The 23409-nt window shown below is 41.4% G+C and overlaps 1 protein-coding gene across 3 annotated transcripts in view; it reads left to right on the forward strand.

The window, feature by feature from the left end:
• Positions 1–23409, forward strand: part of SMOC1 (SPARC related modular calcium binding 1) — a 447006-nt gene that overhangs the window by 390333 nt on the left and 33264 nt on the right. For all 3 annotated transcript variants that reach the window (XM_033950924.1, XM_033950922.1, XM_033950923.1), the window contains exons 8-9: positions 10567–10759; positions 19377–19459. In XM_033950924.1, the coding sequence (XP_033806815.1) occupies positions 10567–10759; positions 19377–19459 (276 nt within the window). The remainder of the gene's footprint in view (positions 1–10566; positions 10760–19376; positions 19460–23409) is intronic.

A 23409-nucleotide genomic window follows, 5' to 3' on the forward strand; every position in this document is an offset into this window, starting at 1 on the left:
ATATCAAGGTGATGGAAAGCAGATATCAGGGAAAGTTCAATCCCAGAATGATGGGAGACTATTGCTGGTTCTTGCAAAGAGAGACAAATGCACAGTACAAGCGTAAAAGCAAGTGTCTCAAACATTTCTGAACATGCTGACATCCCTTCTCTTTGAGTAAAGAGAGGCGTAAATATATGCTGTAATACGTCTCCTTATTGTCTTCGTGTTTGTATCAGAGTAAACTCCTTAACACAAGTTTGGTGGGACACAGTTCATACTCGCAATATTGTGCCGATAAGGCAAACTCTAAAAAAATCAGTAACGTGTATCTTAGAAACCTGATGTGCTAGCTGAATTTCAATTACAGATCTGAAATCAGCGTCATTAAATTAATTAAGAACACTTCTTAAGTTCTCAGTAGCAAAGAAAAACTTTTTTTTTGTTGACCAGTAATATATGTATCAGAAAATGCAAGGTGCAGGTATGTACAGCAGCAGACTGGATGGACCATTCAGGTCTTTATCTGCTGTCATTTACTATGTTCGAGGGTGGATTATTGTAATTTGGTCTACTTAAGTGTAGCCAAGAAAAGTCTTCAAAGACTTCAACAGATCCAGAATACTGTGGCTAGGTTGATTTTTGCAAAAAGCAAATTTGATCATGTTTTCCCACTTTTGTTAAAACTTCACTGGCTCCCAGTATTCTCTAGAGTTTACTTTAAATGTGCCTGCCTAACAGTCAAGATCTTGCATGGCACTCTTCCTCCTTTAATTCCTCTATCTTGGAATCCTGCGAGACCTGATATTACCAGATCTATCCAAAAGCTTAAATTATCTTTCCCCTCGTTAAAAGGCATTATCTATACTGGAAAATTAGGGAAATCTCTTTACTTTAAAATTACCGAGCTCTGGAATAATTTTCCTGTCCAGCTGAAAAACTTGGGCTCTTTCCAATTATTCCAAAAAATCTGAAAGCTTGGCTGTTTTCAAAAATGTAAATTTTGCTGCTCTCTATATAATCACTAATTCTCATATTTTCCTTCTTTAAATTTCTTGTAAACCGTGCCGAGCTCTGTCTTTATAGGGAAGATGCAGTATATAAGCTTAAGATTTAGTTTAGTTTAGTTTCCACGTAGAAATGCCAGCATTTGTTTGCAGAAATGGCAATATTGCAAAGTCAGTGTATAAATTCTCACAATTTTTTGTGCAGTTGCACCATTATACAAACTTATATACTTAGAGGGGCATAATCGAAAGGGACATCTAAGTCCGTTTGCGTCCAAGTTGCAAGTCGTCCAAAGTAAAAAACACCCTAGGACACATTTTCGAAAAATGCGTCCAAAATATTTTTGTTTCAAAAATCGTCTAATTATACGTCTTGCCGATCTGATCATCCAAGTCACTAAATCATCCATCTGTATACCACATTTCCGTCCAACTTTTTGTCCAAGTCAAAAATGCCTAGAACAAACCCTGTTGGATGTAGGAGGGGTTTGCAAAGTGATGGACTGAACACCCATACATGGCACCTAAATAGTGGGGCACCTTACAGGGCACTGCTGTGAACTTCACAAAAAGGGTGCTATGTCTTCTCCTCACTACAGCTCCCTTATAGGTCATGGTGAACCCCCCAAACCATCTCCAGAATCCCCTAGACCCACTTATCTACCACCCCAATAGCCCTCATGGCTGCATGCTATATGCCAGTAAAAAAGGGTTTTGGGGGTATATAGGGGATTGCACATGTTTAAGTATCAATGCAGTGATTACAGGGGCTTATGGGCATGGGTCCTCCTCTGCATGAGTCCCTAACCCACTATCAAGATGGCTTAAGCCGCTTCTGTGCTTGTCGACTAGGCTTTCCTATGCCAGGCGGTCAGGTGATGATGGTCTGGAGGCTGAATTTTAAAGGTGTGATTAATATTTTTATGGGGGTGGGGGGGTCGGTGATCACTGGGGTAGTGTGTGGGGGTCTGTGTTATGTGTTTTCAGTACTTATCTCGTGAGTTAGGTGGGTTTTTGTGACTTAGACCTTGTTTTACATGGTCTAAGTCACAACGTCCAAGTTACGTCGATCGTGAGCTGTATAACTTTCGGTTATACATGCTGTACGACTAGGTCTAAGCCGGCCCAGGTCCCGCCCAACACCTGCCCTCGACATTCCTCCCGAAACGCTCCGTTTAGCTTTGGTCGTTCAACGGCACTATGTAGGCCTAGGTCGTTTAGAAATACGTCCTAAACCCGGTTTTATTATCGGCACTTGGACGTATTTGGGAAATGTTCGTCCAAGTGCCAACTTAGGACGGTTTTTGGACGTTTGTATCTTTTGATTATGAGCCCCATAAGTCCTACTATTAATGAAGTTGTAGACTTTAAAAAAAAAAAAAAAAAAGCGGGGGATTAAGGAGACTTATTCAGTCCTTCTTGTAAAGCCCTGACCAAAATAAACACTTTCAAAAATCCAATTGTGCGTCTAAAATTGTGCAAATTCTCAAAATCTCTGTGTCCTGTGGGATCTACACATGTAAATGTAGATATGTATGTGAGGCAGACCCGTAAATGCTACTATTTCTATATATAGGTGCTTCTAACATATAACTTTCCAAGGCTCTTAGATCAGTGGTTCCCAACCCTGTCCTGGAGGACCACCAGGCCAATCGGGTTTTCAGGCTAGCCCTAATGAATATGCAAGAGAGAGATTTGCATATAATGGAAGTGACAGGCATTCAAATCTGCTCCATGTATATTCATTAGGGCTATCCTGAAAACCCGATTGGCCTGGTGGTCCTCCAGGACAGGGTTGGGAACCGCTGTCTTAGATCTTCTAAAAGATTCTTGGATGTGCATCTGTTATCCCTCTTGTCTCCTGGATCTCCTACTTTGTGTTTCTGTGCTTCTGTGCAGCTTGGCATATAGCTTGTGCTGCTCATAGTCACTGCTTGATAAAAGGGGGATAAGTTAAGAGCCTAGATCAATTAAGCATACTGATCTAGATGTCTAACTTCAGGAGCCGTTTATAGAATCTCTGGACCTCAATGTGTAGTTAAGCTCTGGAATATGTTGCCAGAGAATGTGGTAAAAGCAGTTAGCTTAGCAGGGTTTAAAAAAAGGGTTAGAAAATTTCCTAAAAGTAAAGTCCCTAAGTCATGTAATATAAATAAATCACATACCCCACTTCAGGTTCCTTTTGGCTCAATGGCTCACATGCAATGCTGAATGAAATGCGATATATTCAGCAGCCTTGACTTTATTGATTTCCCTCTCTTTTATCAAGCTGCGCTACAGGTTTTTAGCGTAGGCTAGTGAGGTATGTGCTCCGACATTCATAGGAGTTCTATGAGCATCAGAGCATTTGCCGCACCAGACCACACTAAAAACCTCTAGCTCAGCTTGATGAAACCCAGCCTTAATTATCAAAGCAGCTTCAGTGGGTCTGAAATCCACCCCACAGCAGGGAGCAGTTTTTAAGACATGGATATTCATGGGCTGAACTAAATCCAGATATTCAATGATGAGCCATGTCCAGGCACTGGCATTGAATATCTGGGACAATGTGGTCACCTGGAAGTTAACTGGACATTTAGACCAGTTAGCTCAGTGGACAAAGTTAGGACAGTCTTTTTCCTGTCCTAACTTTGTGTTTACTTTAACTGGTTAGCAGGTTCAATATTGCTGCTAACCAGCTAAGTGCTGTCTCCACTCAAACTCTGCACAAGTCCTCCAGAGCACTAACCAGACAGCGCTATGGTAGTCAGAGCCAATGTTCAGTAGCACGGCCAAGGTAAGTACTGCTGAAATTCGTTAGCCAACCTGCGCAGTTTGGTTTAAATGGACAGGGGCCTCTCCTACCTGCTTCAACCATGCTGTTTATTGACTCTAATTAGTGGCATAGTGAGGGTAGGAGGTGCCCGGGGTTGTGGCACCCCCATTCCCTCCTCTCTTTCTTCCCAATCCTTCTGTTACCTCCTCTCCTCTCCTTTCGCACCCCCTATGACACACTCGCACCCTCCCTTCCCATCCCGTACCTCTTTAAATCTTCACCAGGGCGGGCAGCTTCTCCAGCCTGCTGCTCATACCAGCATTGGCTTTCCCTCTGACATCACTTCCTGGACCCGCAACCCAGAAGTGATTTCAGAGGGAGCCCGGCTGGTGTGAGAAGCAGGCCAGAGTAATTGCTCATGCTGGTAAAGATTTAAAGCAATACAGGGGGGGTGGAAAAGGGAGGGCGCAAGCATGGCATGGGGAGACAGAGAAATGATGGCGCTCCCACCAAGATGGTGCCCTGGATGGTCCGCTTGCCCCCCATCTTCCCCTTTCTGCATCACTGACTCTAATAGTTTTTAACATCTCCACACTGCTAAAACTCCAGAATTGTTTTTGCAGTACATTCGAGTCAGGGATTTCCTTGCAAGCAAACAGCAAGCTATTGTGGAAGTCATTACAGGGTTAATCACCTACGCTTTCACCACCTCTGTGTGGTAGATTTGGAATATGTTGCATTGTCCACAGTGTAGGCGGTACAAAAACACATGCTTTTCTGACCACAAAGAGTGAGAAACATGCTTCCAGGCAACTCATATTGCACAGAAACAGATGGTTTTCTCAGAAGTGGTTATGGCCAGCAATGTGCTAAAATATGAATTATTTTGCAGGGTGTCTGTATTTTTCAGCGGCATAATAATAGGTGACAAGTTTGAGACTTTTTAACTAGAGACCTTCAGGCCCGCCAAGCACACAGTAGTGCTTATGCAATTTTGTTTCTAATTAAGCAAAGCAAAATAAAATTGGCTGTTGGCTTTAATCACTTCTTAAAGACAGCCCAGTCAATATTTAACAGGTAGCGGTCAGAACTTTTCCAAATGCTGGCCACTGTGAGATGAATTAAGATGTTAGTGATATTCTGCGACAGATCACTGAATGTATATAAACAGGAAGCAGTTCTATAATAAGGCTATTCCACTTAGGCCAGAGGTGTCCATCCTTGGTCCTTGCTGGGTTAGGTTTTCAGGATTTTCCCAATGGCTATGCATGAGATCTATTTGCACACCATGTAGGCAGTGCATGCAATTAGATCTCATGCATATTCACTAGGGAAATCCTGAAAACCCAGCTAGATTGTGGTCCTCAAGGACTGAGGTTAAACACCCCTGATATAGGCACGCCAATGCAGTGCAGAGTGCACCTATTCTATAATGGCATCTGGGCACCCTGATTTCGTAATAAGAATATAAGAGTTGCCATATTTAGACAAACCAAAAGTTCATCAAACCTAGTATCCTGTTTCCAACAGTGACCAACTCAGGTTAAACATACTTGGCAAGATCCCAAGAAGTAAAATCGAATTCATGCTGCTTATCCTAGGGATAAGCAGTGTACTTCCCCAAGTTCATCTTAATTATGGCTTATGGACTTTTTTTAGGAAATTATCCAAAGCCTTTTTAAACCATTCTAAACTAAATGCTTTTACCACATTCTCTGGCAACAAGTTCCAGAATTTAATTACATGTTGAGTAAATAAATGTTTTCTCTGGTTTGTTTTAAATTACTGCTAATTACTTGTAGTAGCTTCATTGTATGCCTCTTGTCCTAGTATTTTTTAAAAAGACCTCTCCAAATGGTATGTACTGAAATCAAATTGACTACATCAGAATAGGACAGATATGGAAATCTACAGTTTTGACTGCAAGGACTAAACCAGGAGCTGATTGTGGAAACGACCACAAGCTTTTGACATGCAAGATCAAAGTAAAACTTTGCAAGAAGATCATTAGAGACCTCCCAAAATATGACATTGAAAATATTCCATCAGACTATTGGATGAAACTTAGACAACAGATTTGCCTTTCTTGATGCAGGAGAAAGAGAGCCCGAAGATTTATGGAATGACGTCAAAACCATAATTTGTGATGACGCGGAAAAAAAAAAACACTCCAGAAGAGAAGGAAACAGTGGCATAGCGAAGGTGAAAGGTGCCCGGGGTGGTGGCGCCCCTCCCCTGCTCTCTTCTCCACCTCCCACCTCTACATGCTCCTTCCCTGCCCCCTCCTGCCACGCACGTGCCACTTCCCTTCCCCAGTACTTCTGTAGCATTCTAGGTGTGAGCAGCAACCCCCAAACTGCTGTCAGGACAGCATTGGCTCTTCCTCTGACGACACCTCCTAGGTGCATGTCCAGGAAGTGACGTCACAGAAATAACTGATGCTGGCGTGAAAGCAGGTTGGGGGTTGCTGCTCGCACCAGGAACATTACAGAGGTACAGGGGAAAGGAAGTGGCACATGCGTGGCAGGAGGGGGCAGGGAAGGAGCATGGGGTGGAGAGGAGGACAGGTGTCTGCGCCCTCACCAAGATGGTGCCAAGGGTGGACCCTTCCATGCCCCCCCCCTTACTACATCACTGGATGGAAAGCCAAGAAATCACCTTGAGTCCCAGAAGAAACCAGAAAAATAGAACAAAGAAGACAAGCAAAACTTTCCGGTGATAGAGAAAAAGTATCACAAATGAGATGAGTGTTTTTCAATGTCAAGTTCAGCAAGACAAAGAATATCTCAAGAATATTTGTCAGAAAATTGAATCAGAACATGTAAATGGAAAAAAACAGATCAGCGTATCAGGAGATTAAGAGATTGCAGCAGAAATTCCAACCTTGATTGGAGATGCTTAAAGACGCCAATAGTATGATATTGAATGATCCAGAAAGCATGGAAAGAAGATACACAAAATTTATACAAAAAAGACAGAGGATAACACTGGAGAAATGGAACTGAAAACTGACACCAAAGAAGAACCAGATATTTCAAAAGAAGTCATAGCAGCAATTCAATCTTTAACGAAAAACAAGTCACCTGTTATCTATGGTATTCCAATTGAATTAATCAAAGGTGCTATCATGGCCCTCACTCAACTGTATCAATAGATTTGGAAGGAAAAAACATGGCCAACTGATTGGAGAAGATCACTGTTCATACCTATATCAAATAAAGTAGATGCCAAGGACAGTAACAATTACAGAATGATTGCATTAATTCCACACATCAGCAAAATATTGCTGAAAATAATACAATGAAGGCTACAATCGTACATTGATAAAGAACTATCCGAAGTTCAGGCAGGTTCAGAAAAGGTTGAGGAACAAGAGATATTATTTCCAATGTTAGATGGATATTGGAGAAGAGCAAAGAATATCAAAAGCTCCTATATCTTTGCTTCATCGACTACAGCAAAGCTTTTGATTGTGTGGATCACAATAAACTATGGAGAACTCTAACACAAATGGGAATACCCAAACACATAATTCAGTTGATAAAGAACCTCTATGAAAATCAAGAAGCTGCAGTTAGAACTGAATGTAGCAACACTGATTGGATTCCAATTAAACATGGCATCAGGTACAGATGCATCATGTCACCTTATCTGTTCAACCTTTACAGTGAAGACATCTTCAGAAAAGCAAATTTGGAAGAAGAGAGTGTTGGTTTCAAAGTTGGTGGCCATCGTATAAACAACCAGCATTATGCAGATGATACCACACTCATCACCAGAAGCAAAAAAGATATGCTGTATCTACTGAGAAAAGTCAAAGCCAAAAGTCATAACATGGGATTGGATCTGAACCTAAACAAGACGAGGATCATGAAATGTAAAATGATGAAGATTTTGAGCTTGAAGGCAATAGAATAGAAGTTGTAAAGGATTTCAATATCCTGGTCTCTTTTGTAAACAAAGAAGCAACTAGCAGGGAAGAAATAATTTGCAGAATAGCACTTGGTCGGTCTTCAATGAAGACTCTCAACAAAGTATTCAGAGATAAGGGAATAACACTCCAAATGAGATCAGACTTTTTCATGCACTCATTTCCTCAGTGGTCAATAGCAGATGGGAAAGCTGGACACTACAGAAACAAGACAGATAGAAGATTCACTCATTTGAGGTCTAGTGCTAGAAAAGGATTTTATGCATGTTGTGTACTCCAGAAGAACTAACAAGTCTATTCTGGAAGAGATTAAACTGGCTATGTCACTCAATGACCAAATGACAACGTTATGACTGTCTTATTGTAGCCACACTGACAAAAGAGAATGATCATTGGAGAAGGACATCATGTTTGGGAAGATTAAAGGAACAAGGGCAAAGAGGGTGGCCTACAATCAGATGGCTAGACACATTGAAAACAACAATGGGGATGACACTGGAGGACCTTACCAGACTAGTACAAAACCAATTCTTTTTAGATCTGTAATTCATCAAGTTGCTAAGACTCAAACACTAGTCATTGGCACCCAACAACAACAAACAAGCAATTCACTTCTACCCATTCCACTCCACTCAGTATTTTATAAACCTTTATCTTATCTTGGGTTGAGTATGGAAATCTATAGCTCATCTACCTGCTGTGGAAGAATCTCAACTAAGCAGTCTGGATAAGCCAACTTTGTTCTTTTTCTGTCACTAATAACCATGTGACATTATTCTTGTGAACAGAGTTTCAGAGTGCTCCTCTCTGATATAATCCATCCAATAATACTTGTATTTTAAGTTAGAATATTAAATCACAGTGTTTACCCATCTGTAAAATACAGCAGTCATACCAGATGGCTATCAGGAGATTATTTATTTCTAATGTAAGGTGGGTGTCCCTTTGGTGGAGTGGTCCCGTTCTTTGATGGATTCATACTCCCGGGTCCCCACAGAACACTTATTTTTTCCTGCCCCCCCCCTCTCCTCTACACTCTCAGCAAGCAGGTTTATCCAAGAGAGCAGGTTCTCTCCAGGAGGGAAAGGGATTTCCCTTCAAGGACCTGGCTAGAGGTGCCTCCATACAATGACAAGAGACACACATGGGGTGCTTGAGTTCTCTTTGCTAAAAATTGGAGAAAAACTGTTCTGAGGTAGATTTTTTTTGTCCTGGACAGTAACATGATAGTCAGCTAAGATATTCCACAGCACTGCCTGGTGAAGTGCCACTTAATAACCCTCTTGACCCACTCAGTGCAATTAAATCAGTCGGACCCAATAATGCTCCACACTCTTCCATTATTTGTATACCATACCAACATGCCAGACCCTCTCTACAGATCTCTAACTTAAATAGGGGCAGGCAGTATCACTACAGCCATCCCATAAGGAGTTACTACACCTCCTTTCTACTCTGACTTGGTACAGTCCTGAATGTAGAACCATACTGAGCTAATGGGGGTCCTGCAAGGATACTTACATCAAAATTTCAAAAATGGTATACAGTGGGCCTAAAATTGCAATTAGACATGTTTCTAGGAATTAGGGCAAGGGAATTAAGGAGTCTTTTCAAATCCAATCCAATCCGATCCTTAATCTTATATACCGGGTCATTCCCCAGAGGGACTTGAACCGGTTAACAAAAGTTTACTCAAAGTAACATTAGAGAACAATAGTTGGACAGGAAAATTCATCTATTGCCATCTCTTATTTATCATCTAAAAATTTATTAAACAGATACGTCTTCGGGGGTTTTCTAAAGCATGTCAAAGAAGAAAGGAGTCTGATATCTGAAGGGAGATCATTCCAGATTTTCACCATGGTAAATGCTATAGAGTGTGAAAGTCTACCTAAAGTTTGAATCCCTCTAATAGAAGGGAATACTAGTTTAAATTTATGTATGCTTCTAGTAGAAAGAGGTCAATGAGAGTTGAAAGAAAGGGTAAATAATGGGGGAAAAATCCCATGTAAACTCTTAAATACAACATTGGCACACTTGAACTGAACTCTCCAATATACCGGGAGCCAATGCAGTGCCCTCCGTAATGGAATCACATGATTGTATCTATTCTTACCAAAAATCAATTTGGCAGCTGTGTTCTGAATAAGCTGTAATCGCTTTAAATTACACTTACGTAAACTGATGTAAAGAGAATTTGCATAGTCCAGATAAGCTAATACAATAGCCTGGACCAATACAGCAAAATGATACTGATGAAAAAAACGACGAACCCTCCTTAACATTCATAAACTAAAAAAGCAAGTAATGTTCTAATACAGCTTTTGTTTTGTAACCCTTGATAATCACCCCAATTGCACTGCATTCTGAAATGTAAAGTCTTGGAAAATTCTTGGATTACATATCATGGAGTTTGAGATAACCAAGACTGAATTACCCTATAACGTTGCGCTATCCTTATGCTGCAGGCCCAACTGGAAGAAATACAGCAGAAACCTGATGTAGTGAGCTCTCTCAAACAGCAAACATTTCTTAAGATTCCTATTCGTTCTCATATGCTGACTCCAGCACCACATTATTTAAAACATTAAGTTCTATAACAAACATTCTTTCAAACTAAGTTTGATTCTTGGCTTTTGCCTTACAAAGCAGGAGCAAAGTAGAGATACCGGTATTCTCTTTACATGATGCTCTCTAATGTTATTATCCCCACAGTTTGCATATACATCAGAACGCTGTTGCTCTCATCATATTCTTTCCCTGGCTAAAGGATGCCCATTTAAAAGTGATTCTTGCTGTGCAGAGAAGCTTAGAACTAGTATTTGAAAGGTTGTTATTGGAGTTACAGAAACTTATTCATGCTGTTCTGTCTCCCTATTTTCTATCTTTTCCAGAGAAAATCCACTCCTGTGACCAGGAAAGGCAAAGTGCACTTGAAGAAGCACGACAGAATCCACGAGAGGGCATTGTTATCCCAGAGTGTGCCCCTGGGGGACTTTACAAACCTGTACAATGTCATCAGTCCACAGGCTACTGCTGGTGTGTCCTGGTGGACACAGGCCGCCCTCTTCCTGGAACCTCCACGCGGTAAGAAATGCTTTGTGTCAGTTGCATCAATCTAGTCTCAATGCCCTACAGCTTTAGTATAGTTTGGGGATGTTCTTCTCCCTATCCCACCCCACCCCCCAAATTTTGCAGGTACTAATGCTGAATTGGTCCCCTCCCCCCATTGTCGATATGACTTCCTTTTCCTTTGCTTTCTCCAATGTAAGCAGGCAAACTATATGCATTCCAAGTAAACTGAGCTATGCCCAGAGTGCATTCCAGAGAACCATCACAATAGGCTCTGGGTAGTTCTGTATATACATTTCTTTCTGCAAGTAAAAGCTGCTATGGCTTCTGTAATGAGGCTTCTGGAATACTCTGCCTGTCTGAAGTCAATACAAGGTAGTATTGCTGGAAAGGACAGTGGCAAACTACTTTATCGACTTGCCCACCACTAGTCTTCCAACTTTCCTTTACCAAAATATTTTGCCTCCATTAAAAATTTCCCCAGGCTGCCCCCCTCATTCTCTTGTTCTTACCATGGTATAAGTTCACCCGAGTAGCACACACATTTGGGAATGTGAGTTACAAACAGGCTTGGTTGAAAGCTAACTTCGTTATAAATTCAAGATGCTAAATGTGGGAGTGCAGTTTTGAAGTCTAGAAATGAGCAGTCCCTTTTTCCATCTGTGTCTGAGTAGCACAAAAAAGGCCATCTCGGAAGAAATGTTGGCAGGCAATTCAGCAGAGATGCAGCTGCAGAGCACAGAATGAGGGCAAATATTCATATCTGATACTTGTTTTCAGGGTTGGACTTCCTTCTCAAACTGGACTTAGAAAATGTTTTCCTCCTAAGTTCTTTTTCACCCCTGTTTTATCTCTGCTCCTTTTCGATTCTGTCTCTGCTGCCTCCCCCCCCCCCCCACCTCATATGTCCAGAGCACATACTTTCTTCCTTTCCATCCTTGATGCTAATGTAATTTTTAAAGTTTTTTGTATTATCGCTGTCTGTATACTGTCTCTTCCTCTATAAACTGCTCTGAACTATTTGTGGTATTGCGATATATAAAAATAAAGTTATTGTTATTATTATTGATGATGTATGGCAGGAAGAAGGGAATTAATTGCATCACCTAGGCAGGGGGGTAAATAGACTAAACCGTATGAGACAATCACGCGTGGACACTGCTGGGCAGAAAATTGGGCACAGGATGTCACCGCACTGGATTGAAACACTATTTTAAAGTGCTTTGAGGGGGGGGGGGAACCGCCCCACTTTACTTACAACTGTTAGCGTTCTCATTGGGGGGTGTTGGGGGGAACCCCATTATAGATGAAATCCCTCTTTTTTAGGGAAAAATTATAGTTTCCTCTGTAATGGGGGGAGGGGGAGGTTTCCTCCCCAAAGGGAGTGCCAACAGTTCTGTGAGGGGTTCCCCCCACACTCCCCCTCAGAGCGCTTTAAAATAGTGTTTCAATCCAGTGCGCTGACGTCCTGCGCACGATTGTCTGCCCGGCATTGTCCGTGCGCAATTGTCTTGCGCGGTTTTGACTCGTCACCATGCAGGGGGGGGATGGGGAGCCTTAATGGCCAGGTAAAGGGGAGCATGCTTAAATGATACCAAGAACCACATATTTTGAGCCCTCAAATTTGCAAGAACTGTGCAATTGCTAGTACAGATCAGGAGCAATCTAATTCCAGCCTTGGATTTAGGCACCAGGCCCATATTCTATAAACGGCGCCTTATGTTAGGCACCGGTAGGCATCCTACCAACACCTAATGTAAGATGAAAACACTATTTTAAAACAACAAAAAAAAGCATTTTAAAATGAAAGATGTAAGTGCCTACAAGTGCCTCAAAGAACGGCACCTGATCGTGATTACGGAGGCGCTTTATGATGCCTAATGCCACTGTAGGCATGGCTAACGCCAGACGTGGGGTTAGGCATCAAAAATACTTCCATAGGCGTGATTCACATAAAAGGTAGACACCGGAAATGTAGGCCTTGAAATCCCTGGCCTACATTTTCAGCGCCTATTTTTCCTGAAGTTGCGATTCTATAAACGGCACCACCGTGTGATTGGCGACCGTTTTTAATGCAGCCTCTGACAGGCCAGAGAGCATAGTTAAATACCCAGGGCACCAACTATTCAAGGTACCAAAGAGGAATCTGTTCCTGTATATTGGATGGTCATGTCCATGCCCTGCTTCCCAAGGACTCCAATGTGACACTGTGGCCTCTTCTGTGGTTCTTTAGTTTTTCGGATCTCTGACTAGGGTTATCAGATTTTACTCCCATAAAATCTGAACCCATAGCCACGCTCATAGGCCCGCCCAGTTCTACCTAGCCAATGCCCATTATGCCCATGTCATGCCCCGTTCCGTCCCCGCCCTCCTCAATCTGTTCTTGTCCTCGGGACCATGTCGGGAGGACATCTGTGCATGCGTGGATGCAGTGCAATGGTGTCACACGCATGCGTGTGATGTCAAAGCGATGCATCTGTGCATGCCCAGGTGCCCGTCCAACGCGGTCCCGAGGTGGAAGTTTTGAAAAGCCATCCAAACACCCGGACATGTCTTCTAAAAAGAGGACATGTCCAGGAAAATCCGGACATCTGGTAACCCTATCTCTGACACCCCACAATCCTCTGCTTTTAGATCAGGGATCTCAAAGTCCCTCCTTGAGGGCCGCAATCCAGTCGGGTTTTCAGGATTTCCCCAGTGAATATGCATGAGATCTATGTGCATGCACTGCTTTCATTGCATATTTATTGGGGAAATCCTGAAAACCTGATTGGATTGTGGCCCTCGAGGAGGGACTTTGAGATCCCTGTTTTAGATCTACTATCTGGTATTGCCTATAGATGCAAAAATCTTCAGTCTAGCCCTGCCTGGTTCCCAGAAGCAGTTAAGTGTGCTTTCCTCCTGCCAGCAGTAAGTGCAAAAGATAAAGGAGAGGTGGAAGAGGGGAACTACTAAAGGGGATTTATTGGACAGGAAAGAGGAGAGAGGGGTTGCAGGAGCAGGAGGAAGACTTTAAATGGAACACAGGGAGGATAAATGAATCAGATCTGTGGGCAAGACTGGAATGCTCTGCATCAAAAAAAGCAGGACACATCATAGCATCACTTTTCATCACTCTTCAATAAATATATTCTTTTAAATTGTAACTTTTGCACTTAAAATTTTTATGGGTACATATTTAAAGCAATTTAACCAACTAGTAATGGCTCCTGACCAGTTAAATTGCTTCTTTGGAGCTAACCACAAATTTTCAGTGGCATTTAACCAGTTAGGGTGAAATTGTGTAAATGGTATCTAAAAACATAGGTGCCTATATTCTTACCAAGCACACTTAGGGCTCCTTTTACAAAGGTGCATTAGGGCCTTAACGTGCGGAATAATGCGCTAAAATGCCCCGCGCGCTAGCCGCTACCGCCTCCTTTTAAGCAGGCAGTAATTTTTCAGCCAGCGTGCACTATAGCGTGCGCTAATCTTGTGCGCACGCTAAAACTGCTAGCACACCTTAGTAAAAGGAGCCCTTAGGCAGGGCCGGATTTTCCTATAGGCTAACTAGGCTAACTAGGCTTTAGCCTAGGGCCTCAAAATCCGTGTCACATTTTTTATAAAGGTTAGTACCAATAACAACATGTTTCATTAAACATATTGATATATATCACAGTAATGATGTATTTTATTATCTCTCATGTAATTTGCAAACTTAAAAATGGGAGGTGAAAGGGCATCATAAGTGGAATAGCCTAGGGCCTCTTTTCATCTAAATCTGGCCCTGCCCTTAGGCACCTATTACAGAATCATGCCTGTAATATAGGCCAGGGTTTTAAAGGCCTACATTATAGGTGCCTAAATCCTATTTTGAAGGTAGGCACCTGTCTTTTGTAGAATCATGCCTAAATAGGTAGGCACCTATCACCCAATTAATTTATTTTTTTAAAAAAATTATGAGCTTCTTAAAGCTCATAATTGAAGCCAATTTACTAATTAAGTTAGGCACCTAAATTTAAGCACCTATCTTAAGGTGCCTCTTATAGAATTTCCTCCTTAGCGCCTATCCCAAAACCAGCTATTCGGGGGAGGCTTTCTGGGGGTGGAGTCAGCACTTGGCTGATTAAGTGCCAATATTCGGCACTTAAAAACCAGCCAAGGTAACTGCAAAAATGGGGCTGTATTAAAGTCAGTCCTATCTTTATGTGGTGCTGTTTAAGTGCTGAATATTGCACTCAACAGGCTATGTTTAGCCGGCTCTGCAACAATGGAAATTCAGTGCCGAAGCCCCGGCATGGCCTGACATTGGATTTCCAGGGGTGGTGGTCAGCAAAATACTAAGCATTGCTGACTGAATATTGACCTCTTAATTTTTTAACCTTTTGTAGAGTATAAATAATTATTATTTTATCCAGAGATTAGGTCAAAGGACTAGATTAAGATTAGATTGTAACCTCTGTTGAGCAAGGATTGTCTCTTTTGCTATAGAAATGTAAGTAGTAGTAGTTGGGTTACCCTAAAGCTCCAGAAAAAAGACGATGGATTGAAATATCCGGGTTTTACTTCCATTGAAAGCAATGGGTGTAAGGAGGATGGATAGAGATAGCCACTTAGTCCAGACCAACTCTCATAAATTTAATCATTTACCCTCATTTTTCTTAACATTCATACCAGTTCCCACTCACCAGTTCTTCTATAATCGACTGCAGACAACTTCCAAAATCCAGTCTCCTGCACACGTGTCCCACAAAAAAAATTAATGGAATTTTCATTTGTGCTGTTTAAACCCGTTCTGTTTGCAGGAGAAATCTATTCACAAAGTCATATTATAAAAATGATTGCTTATGTAACCTCCTTGTGTCTATAACTAGCGTTATAAAAATAATTTACAAATGATTATTAAGGCTCTCTTTTACTAAGATGCGCTAACCGATTAGCGTGTGCTAAACGCTAATGCATGCATGTCAGTCTGTGGACACGTTAGTGTTTATCGCATGCTAATTTGCTTAGCACACCTTAGTAAAAGAGGGGGTAAGTATTGCCACGTTTTTGTACTACAATCATGCTCCCCTATGTATTGTCCTATCATGTCATGGTCAAAAATCTACTATCATGTTCTACTTTATTACATAAACCCTGCTATATCTTATTTTGTATATCCTATGTTTTATTATATATGTAAACTTGTAACCTATTCTGCATTCTTCTGGAAAGATAGGATATAAATTCAAATAAATACGTTTCACTTATCTGCATAAGTGCTAGGCAGCAAGATGAACTGCTCTTCCAAATTAGAGGGACTCAGTTTTCCTCATCCCAAGACTCACCATCAAAGCTGCAAGGTCAGCCTTTCCATGCCTGCTTTGGAGGCAGAGGAATCTTTTGCATATGGCAATGCCAGTCCTTCTAGTTAGTAGAAGCCACATCACTCCAAACAGGATTGCACTAGAGCAGGGGTAGGGAACTCCGGTCCTCGAGAGTCATATTCCAGTTGGGTTTTCAGGATTTCCTCAATGAATATGCATTGAAAGCAGTGCATGCAAATAGATCTCATGCACATTCATTGGGGAAATCCTGAAAACCCGACTGGAATATGACTCTCGAGGACCGGAGTTCCCTGCCGCTGCTCTAGAGCATCAACCCACTAATTTATTTATTTGATCTGTTTTTTATTCCATCATCCACAAAGAGCCCAGGATGGGTTACAGGTCAACGTACACAATATACAGTTAGGTTACAATTTGCCATAGTTACAGTACAAGTTTTTAACCTAACTCAACACATTCTAGGGATCTAATCCCAATATTCATAATATACAGGTTAAATTAGTCATAGTTATGTTAAAGAAAATCCCTGCTGAATCTATGCCCCTGATAACAAAAGCATACTATATTTCCTTGGGAAGCCCACTGGGAAAAACAATTCCATTCCAGAACCAGGAGGCCAGTTTAGATATTACTGGCTTACTAGAGAGTTCTGAGATTATTTTGAATACAGCACCCCTTATTGCAACGTTTGCGTTAGAATATGATAGGAATTGGATATTTCGAATGTATTTCAGATTTAAAGATGAAAAATTTCTGGGTAATTCAGTTTGGATATTTCCTGACCTTTGTAGGTCCACTTAACAGAGGAGAAAGGCCTTTTTGGCTCTTAAACCCCTGGTATTGGACCTCAAAGGGACTTTTTTCCTGCAGTTCCCCTGCAAATGTATTGTTAAAATAGAGGAGAAATCTTTTGTATTCTTTAATCCTGAGCATTTGAAAAATTTCTTGGAAGCACGGAAGCCTCTAGCCCCAATAGCAATTTCCATCCCTTCAAATGTGAATTAAATAGAAAATAATGAAGCTTAACAGGTCTGCCAGTTGTAAATCTAGTCTTTCTTGATAGTTTTTGAATTATTTCCTGTCTTTTCAACATCTTGCCTCAGCTTTCGTAAATAATTTTCTTTATAATGAGGTTTAATAGAGTTACTAAATGTTAAATTTGGTGAATATTGATTATTATTATAATTTGTTTCAATTGTAACTATTTCTTTGTCAAGTTATATGCTTGTAAAAATTGAAAATTTTGATAAATAAAAAAAAAATTAGTCATAGTTACAGTGCAAGATTTTCAATACAAGTTTTTATCCTAATGAATTTCCTGACCCCCCAGTGTAGTAATTCATCCCTGTTTGTCTTGAAAAATGAAATGCTATAACATTATTTAAGTGTGTTACAGCTGTACAACTTCTGTTCACTTCCTGACAATGTACCAGATTATAGTTTTCTACTTGATATTATATTTGACCTTTATTTTCTGGTTAAGTTTTCACTGAGCAATCAAATTTGTCATTTTAGGCCTGATATTCAGCCGGTGATGATCAGCATTTTGCCAATCACTGCCAATGTTAAACCTGGAAAATCAATGCCGGCCATGTCCAGGCACTGGCATTGAATTTCCAAATTTGCAGAGCTGGCTAATGCATAGGCTGCTGAGTATGATATTTACCACTTAACCAGATATGGGTTACCACATAAAGATAGGAGTGGCTTTTGTGTGGTCCTATTTATGTAGTTAACTTGGCCAGTTAAGTGCTGAATATCAGCACTGAACTGGTCAAGTGCAAACTCTGCCCCTGAAATGCCTACAAAATAGGCAATTTTCAGTTTGGCACTAACCAGTTATTTTCAGCAACACTAAGGCCTGGGTTCTCTAAAGGGCGTCTATAGAGAATCGTGTCTCCATGAAAGATAGGCACTGCAAATGTAGGCCAGGGTTTTCCGGGCTTAAATTTTTGGCACCTATCTTTGTCATGAATTGTGCCTACTTAGGCGCTTTAGACCACCTAACGCCACTTCCAGTGTTAGCCACACCCATAGTGGCGCTCAGCGGCCTAAAGTGCCTATGTAGGCACAGTTCCGTTGTGTATTATGTAGTCGCCGGTAGGCACTTTAATGGTGCCATTTTTTGCCATTTTGAATGGTAGAGCACCTAAATTTATTTTATTTAAAAAATTTATTTCCCGTTTAATGCCTAAGCAGGTTACAGTAAAAACATACATCATCAAAATATACTCAGACATATTATAAGACTAAACATCATATATTTTTGTTGTATGATATGGTAGATTTTCAAGTGATATTGTATTCTAATTTTTTGATATTTACTGTACACTTGTTGTGAATTATAAAATGAATAAAGAATTTTTTTTAAAAAACATTTAACAAAAACTAGCATAATACTAATAAAAAATTTTCAACTGCTTTCTAAAGCTTTCTAAAAGCTTCAACTGCTTTCAAAAGCTTTCTAAAGACAGCTTTCTAGAATTTTCCCCTAACTGATTAAGTGCCACTGAAAATTAGTGGTTAGCCCGAAGAGGCGTTTCTGAATAGTTACATTGGTTTGACTATGGACCAGTTAGGTTTTCCTTTGAATGAATCAGAGCTGGTAAAGGGGCCTGATCTTTGAGAGGGAAATATAAGCTACACCCCCCCCCAGCTCCAGCCAGTCAAGCCCCCAACTACACCCAACCACTCCTACAAAACCCACTCCTTAACAGAGCTCGACAGCGGTTCCAACAGACCACCTCCCCCTTGGGTGGCAGGAGATGCTTTTATAAAATGTCATCTTCTGATGCCATGGGACCAGTCTCACAATAAGAGCCGTGAGATTTTGCAGCTTTTATCACAAAACTGGTTCCATGATAACAGGAGATGACATCGCCTGCTGCCGATGGATGGGGAGGCCCTCAGCAGGAGATCTTCCATTTCCCAGCAGGAATGAGGGAGATGACCCACAAAAGCAGGGCTGCCCCGCTAAATGCAGGAGACTTGGCAGATCTGATAAAGTCACAATGTGAAGCTGATATACAGCAGTATATAAGATCCAAATCAGGTTCATAGAAGCCAACTTTTCGAAATGAGTGGAGATGCTAAACCTATGACAAATTATCGCTTCTTAGACAAAGTGAAGCCATTTTCTCAATATTGGAGGTGCTCAAGCACCCAGAGCACCCACAGTGATGGCACTTATGATACGACTCAGTGAAGTTAAAGAAAAAGACCTTTTAGTGAACCAGACCTTTAAGCAGTTTTTTACAGTTATGTTTGCTGTCAAGATCTGATTTATTGGCCAATTCTCTTCTTTTTTCCCCCTCATTTTCCAGCTATGAGACTCCCATATGTGAAGGTGAAGCCAGATCGAGAAGTACTGAAATAGATGACCCCTTCAAAGACCGAGAACTGCCAGGTCAGGTCCTGCTCTACTTGCTTCCTTAGTTTTGAAGATTCTTGGTACCTATTAGAAGGACTATTCTATAACTAGGCACATGAGCTTACGCGCCCCTTTGCATTGGTATATACTGTATGCCAAAAGCAGCACCCTAAGTACTGTTCTATAGGACTTGCATAAGTACTATACAATGGAAATGTTGGTGGAACAGGGTTATATCTCCTAGCTATACACATACTCTCCCTTTTACAAAACCGCACAAGAGGATTTTAGTGCCGGCTGGTGATCCAACACACATAAGAACTCTATGACCATCGGAGCAACGCAGAGCATTCAGTGCACCGGCCGGCACTGAACCTTGTGTGGTTATGCAAAACATTGAGCGGTTATGCAAAAGGGGGGAATAATTTGTAAAATACTACATGCAATCCCCATTTTACGAACATCCAACATACATCAGCCTCATATTTACGAACGGGGGTCCTGCTCTACTTTCGGTGTCCTTCCCGAGTTCCAACACGCCCCTCTCTCTTCTTTCCTCCCTCCATTCTGTGCCCCAAGTATATGCCTCCCTCCAATAAGTGTTTACTTTCTGGCCGGTTCCCTCCTCCTTCCAGCTGCAGTCATTTCTCTGCACAAAGCTGTGGGCAGCGGCTCCTACTCATGTCCTGCGGCTGAGCTGGAAGCCTCTTCTCTGATGTGGGAGGAGCTTCCTCCGATGTCAGAGGGAAGTCTTCCGGCTCAGCCACAGTTATGTGCGTGGGAGCTGCTGCTGGCAGCTTTGTGCAGAGAAACAACTGTGGCTGGAAGGAGAAGGGAGACAGCAAGAAGGTAAACACCCACCAGAGGGAGGTGCTTACTTGAGGCACAGAATAGAGGGAGGGAGGAGAGAGAGGGAAGCGTTGGGACACAGGAGGGAGGGAGAGGGGCACGTTGGGACTCGAGAGAGAGGGAGCACAAACTTCGGACAAAGGAAGAAGGGAGGGGGCATAAACTCTGGACACAGAATGGAGGGAGGGATGAGAGCATGAGCCAAAGAATGGGAGTGAGGGAAAGAGATGCTGAAATGGAGGAGAAAATAGAAAGGGTGAATTGGGTGTCTGAAAGAGAGGGAAAGGGAGATGGTGCACATGGGGAGATGATGAAAGAGGAGAATTATTGGACATGGTTGTGGGAGAGGAGTGAGGTAGAGATGAATGGGAAGAGAGAGAAGAGAGGTAGTAATGTTGGATGTGGTGGTGGAGAGGGAACAGTGGAATGGATAGAAAGGGATGCAAGAAGGGCCTCAAGGAGGTGGAGAAGGTGGGAAAAATAATAGGATCTGAGTTACATACAAATTCAACTTAAGAACAGTTTAAAAAATGGAACCCGTTCTTAATCTGGGGACTGCCTATATAAGTTAGTGTTTTGCTACATTTAAGCAAGTTAGGTCAGCTCTGAGACTTGTGTAATTGTGGTGCCTATATGTAAAGCATGCTGATGCCAGGTTACACTAATATTCTGCAATGGCATCTGGGTACCCAGAACCCATTATAGAATAGGTGTTTCCTGCATGGCACACATTTATTTGAGAAAATCTTAAAGGGGAATTAATCAAGCAGCATTGGGGGTTTAACGCACTTTAATGCACATTACAGGAATTAGCGAGCGTTAAACACTAAGTCCCATATTCTATAAATAGAACCTTAACTTAGGCACTGGTAAGCGCCCTACTGGCACCTAAGTTACGAGCAAATGCCATTTAAAAGTGCTCTTTAAAGAAATTTCATAAAAATGGTGCCAGAATTGCGCCTACTGAGGTGCTTTACAATGCCTACTACCACTGTAGGCATGGATAATGCCAGAAGTGCCATAAAGTGCCTCCGTAGGTGTGACTTATGTCAAAAGTAGCACCGGATATGTAGGCCTTGAAAACCCTGGCCTACATTTCCGGCGCCTACCTCATCTGAAGGCGCAATTCTCTAAATGGTGTCATTGCATGATTGGCACACGATCAGTGGCCGCCTTTAAGGCAACCACCAACAACGGCGCCGTTTAGAGAATTCAAACCTATGAGGCAATGAAACCAGTTGATATAAAAACCACAAACTTCACCAAGTAAGACAGGAGAGGAAACATTGTTTTGCCAGTTGGTGAAGTTTGTGGTTTTTGCATCTACTGGTTTCATTGCCCCTGAATGCAGCCTGTTACGGTGAAACATGGTCATGTTGGGCATCAGCTTTTAATCCCTGAGACTTCATATGCACAAATAAAGACTTTTATTGTGACTCCACAGTCTGCTTCTTCTTCCTGATTCAATTACATACAGAAAAGAGTTTACAATGCCTATAAAAATATTGCCAGATTTGATACAGATCTAGTTTTTCAGTGATAAATGCCTGCTTCAGAAATCACAATAGCCAAGAATGTGACTGTTTGTTAACCCCTGATGTGCTTGCAGACTTCTATTTTTGCTCAATATATGCTGATTTAAATATTTACCTATACGTAAGTTAGACACATTCTTGGCTAGATTTGACTGACGAAGCAGGTGTTTATCACCGAAACACAGATCTGTGTCGAGTCTTGTAATATATGTATGTACGAGTATGTGTATTGCAAACTCCGTACTGTATCTCATTGAATCAGGCAATTTTTTTTCATGTATTTTAATATTTTTAGAAAAAAAAAAAATCATTGTTTTTGTCTACTAATAAATACAGTTTTATGAATGTTAATTCACCACTATAGTTGGTAGGAATTTAATTGGTCATCCCAGTCCTGCTCTTTAGACTTGTATACGTTTATAGGGGGGGTTTCTCCTTTCCTTTTTTTTATTTTTTTATTTTCTCATTTTTATGAATTGGAATAAACCATAATCCATTAAGGCATTTACAAGGAAGCAACAAAGAGTGTGCAGCCAGAAAAAAAAAAATTCATTTATAGGTCCTTTTATTAAGGTGCGTTAGCCTATTTAGCATGCGTTAACTGATTTAGCACGCGATAAACGCTAGCGCATCCATAGAGCCTCTTTTACAAAGCCGTTTAGCGTGGGCTGCTGCAGTAACGGCCCCGAAGCCCATAGAGATTTAAAGGGCTTCGGGGCTGTTGCCGCTTGGCAGCTGCTAGCGCAGCTTTATAAAAGAGGGGTTATAATAGGCATGTTAGCGTTTAGCGCACATGTATATTTAGCATGTGCTAAATCAGCATACGCTAAATCAGCTAGCGAGCCTTAGTAAAAGAGGGGGTTAGTGTCATTTCCCTTGTTTCTTTTTTTTTTTTTTTTTTAACTTATGTTGTTAGGGAAGCAATATTATTAAGATTGCATGTTCTTTAGAAAGAGTGATGCTGTTTCAGATAATTGTGCTAATGGCATACAAAAAAAAACCAGAAAAATTTTTGATTGTCATCAACAAGTAAAGCCATTGTTTCAAATGAGTGCATATCCCTAGTAACCATATAGACTTCTTTTGACTTTTTGGGACCCTTATACTAAGCTGCAGTAAATGCTAGTTCACATGGTACTGCAGCATAAAATGGCTTACCACAGGATGCGCTCAGGCATCCTGCAGTAAGCTCCTACTTTGGCGTGTTCTACCCAGGTGCTAATAAATAATTTTACATTATTATTGAAGAGGGCATGTCAGGAGGCGGAACGTAGGCTTTCCCGCGCTAATCAGTTAGCATGTACACATTACTGTGTGCTAACTAGTTGGTGCAGGATTAGCATGTGAACCCTTATCACCTACAAAATAGCCTCTTCTTTTACTAAGCCATGTTAGAGGTTTCTACCTCGACCTGGAGCGCTAAATGCTCTGATGCTGCTCCAACGCTCAAAGAATTCCTACGAGTGTCGGAGCATTTAGCGCTCCAGGCCACAGTAGAAACTTCTACCACAGCTTAGTAAAAGAGGTCTTAAGGGCCTAATTTTAAAAATGGCATCCTGTCGGTAGGCATCCTACCGCCTTTTAACTGACCAATCAGGATGC

Source organism: Geotrypetes seraphini, chromosome 7 (genome assembly GCF_902459505.1).
Source record: "Geotrypetes seraphini chromosome 7, aGeoSer1.1, whole genome shotgun sequence".
NCBI classification, from domain to species: Eukaryota; Metazoa; Chordata; class Amphibia; order Gymnophiona; family Dermophiidae; genus Geotrypetes; species Geotrypetes seraphini.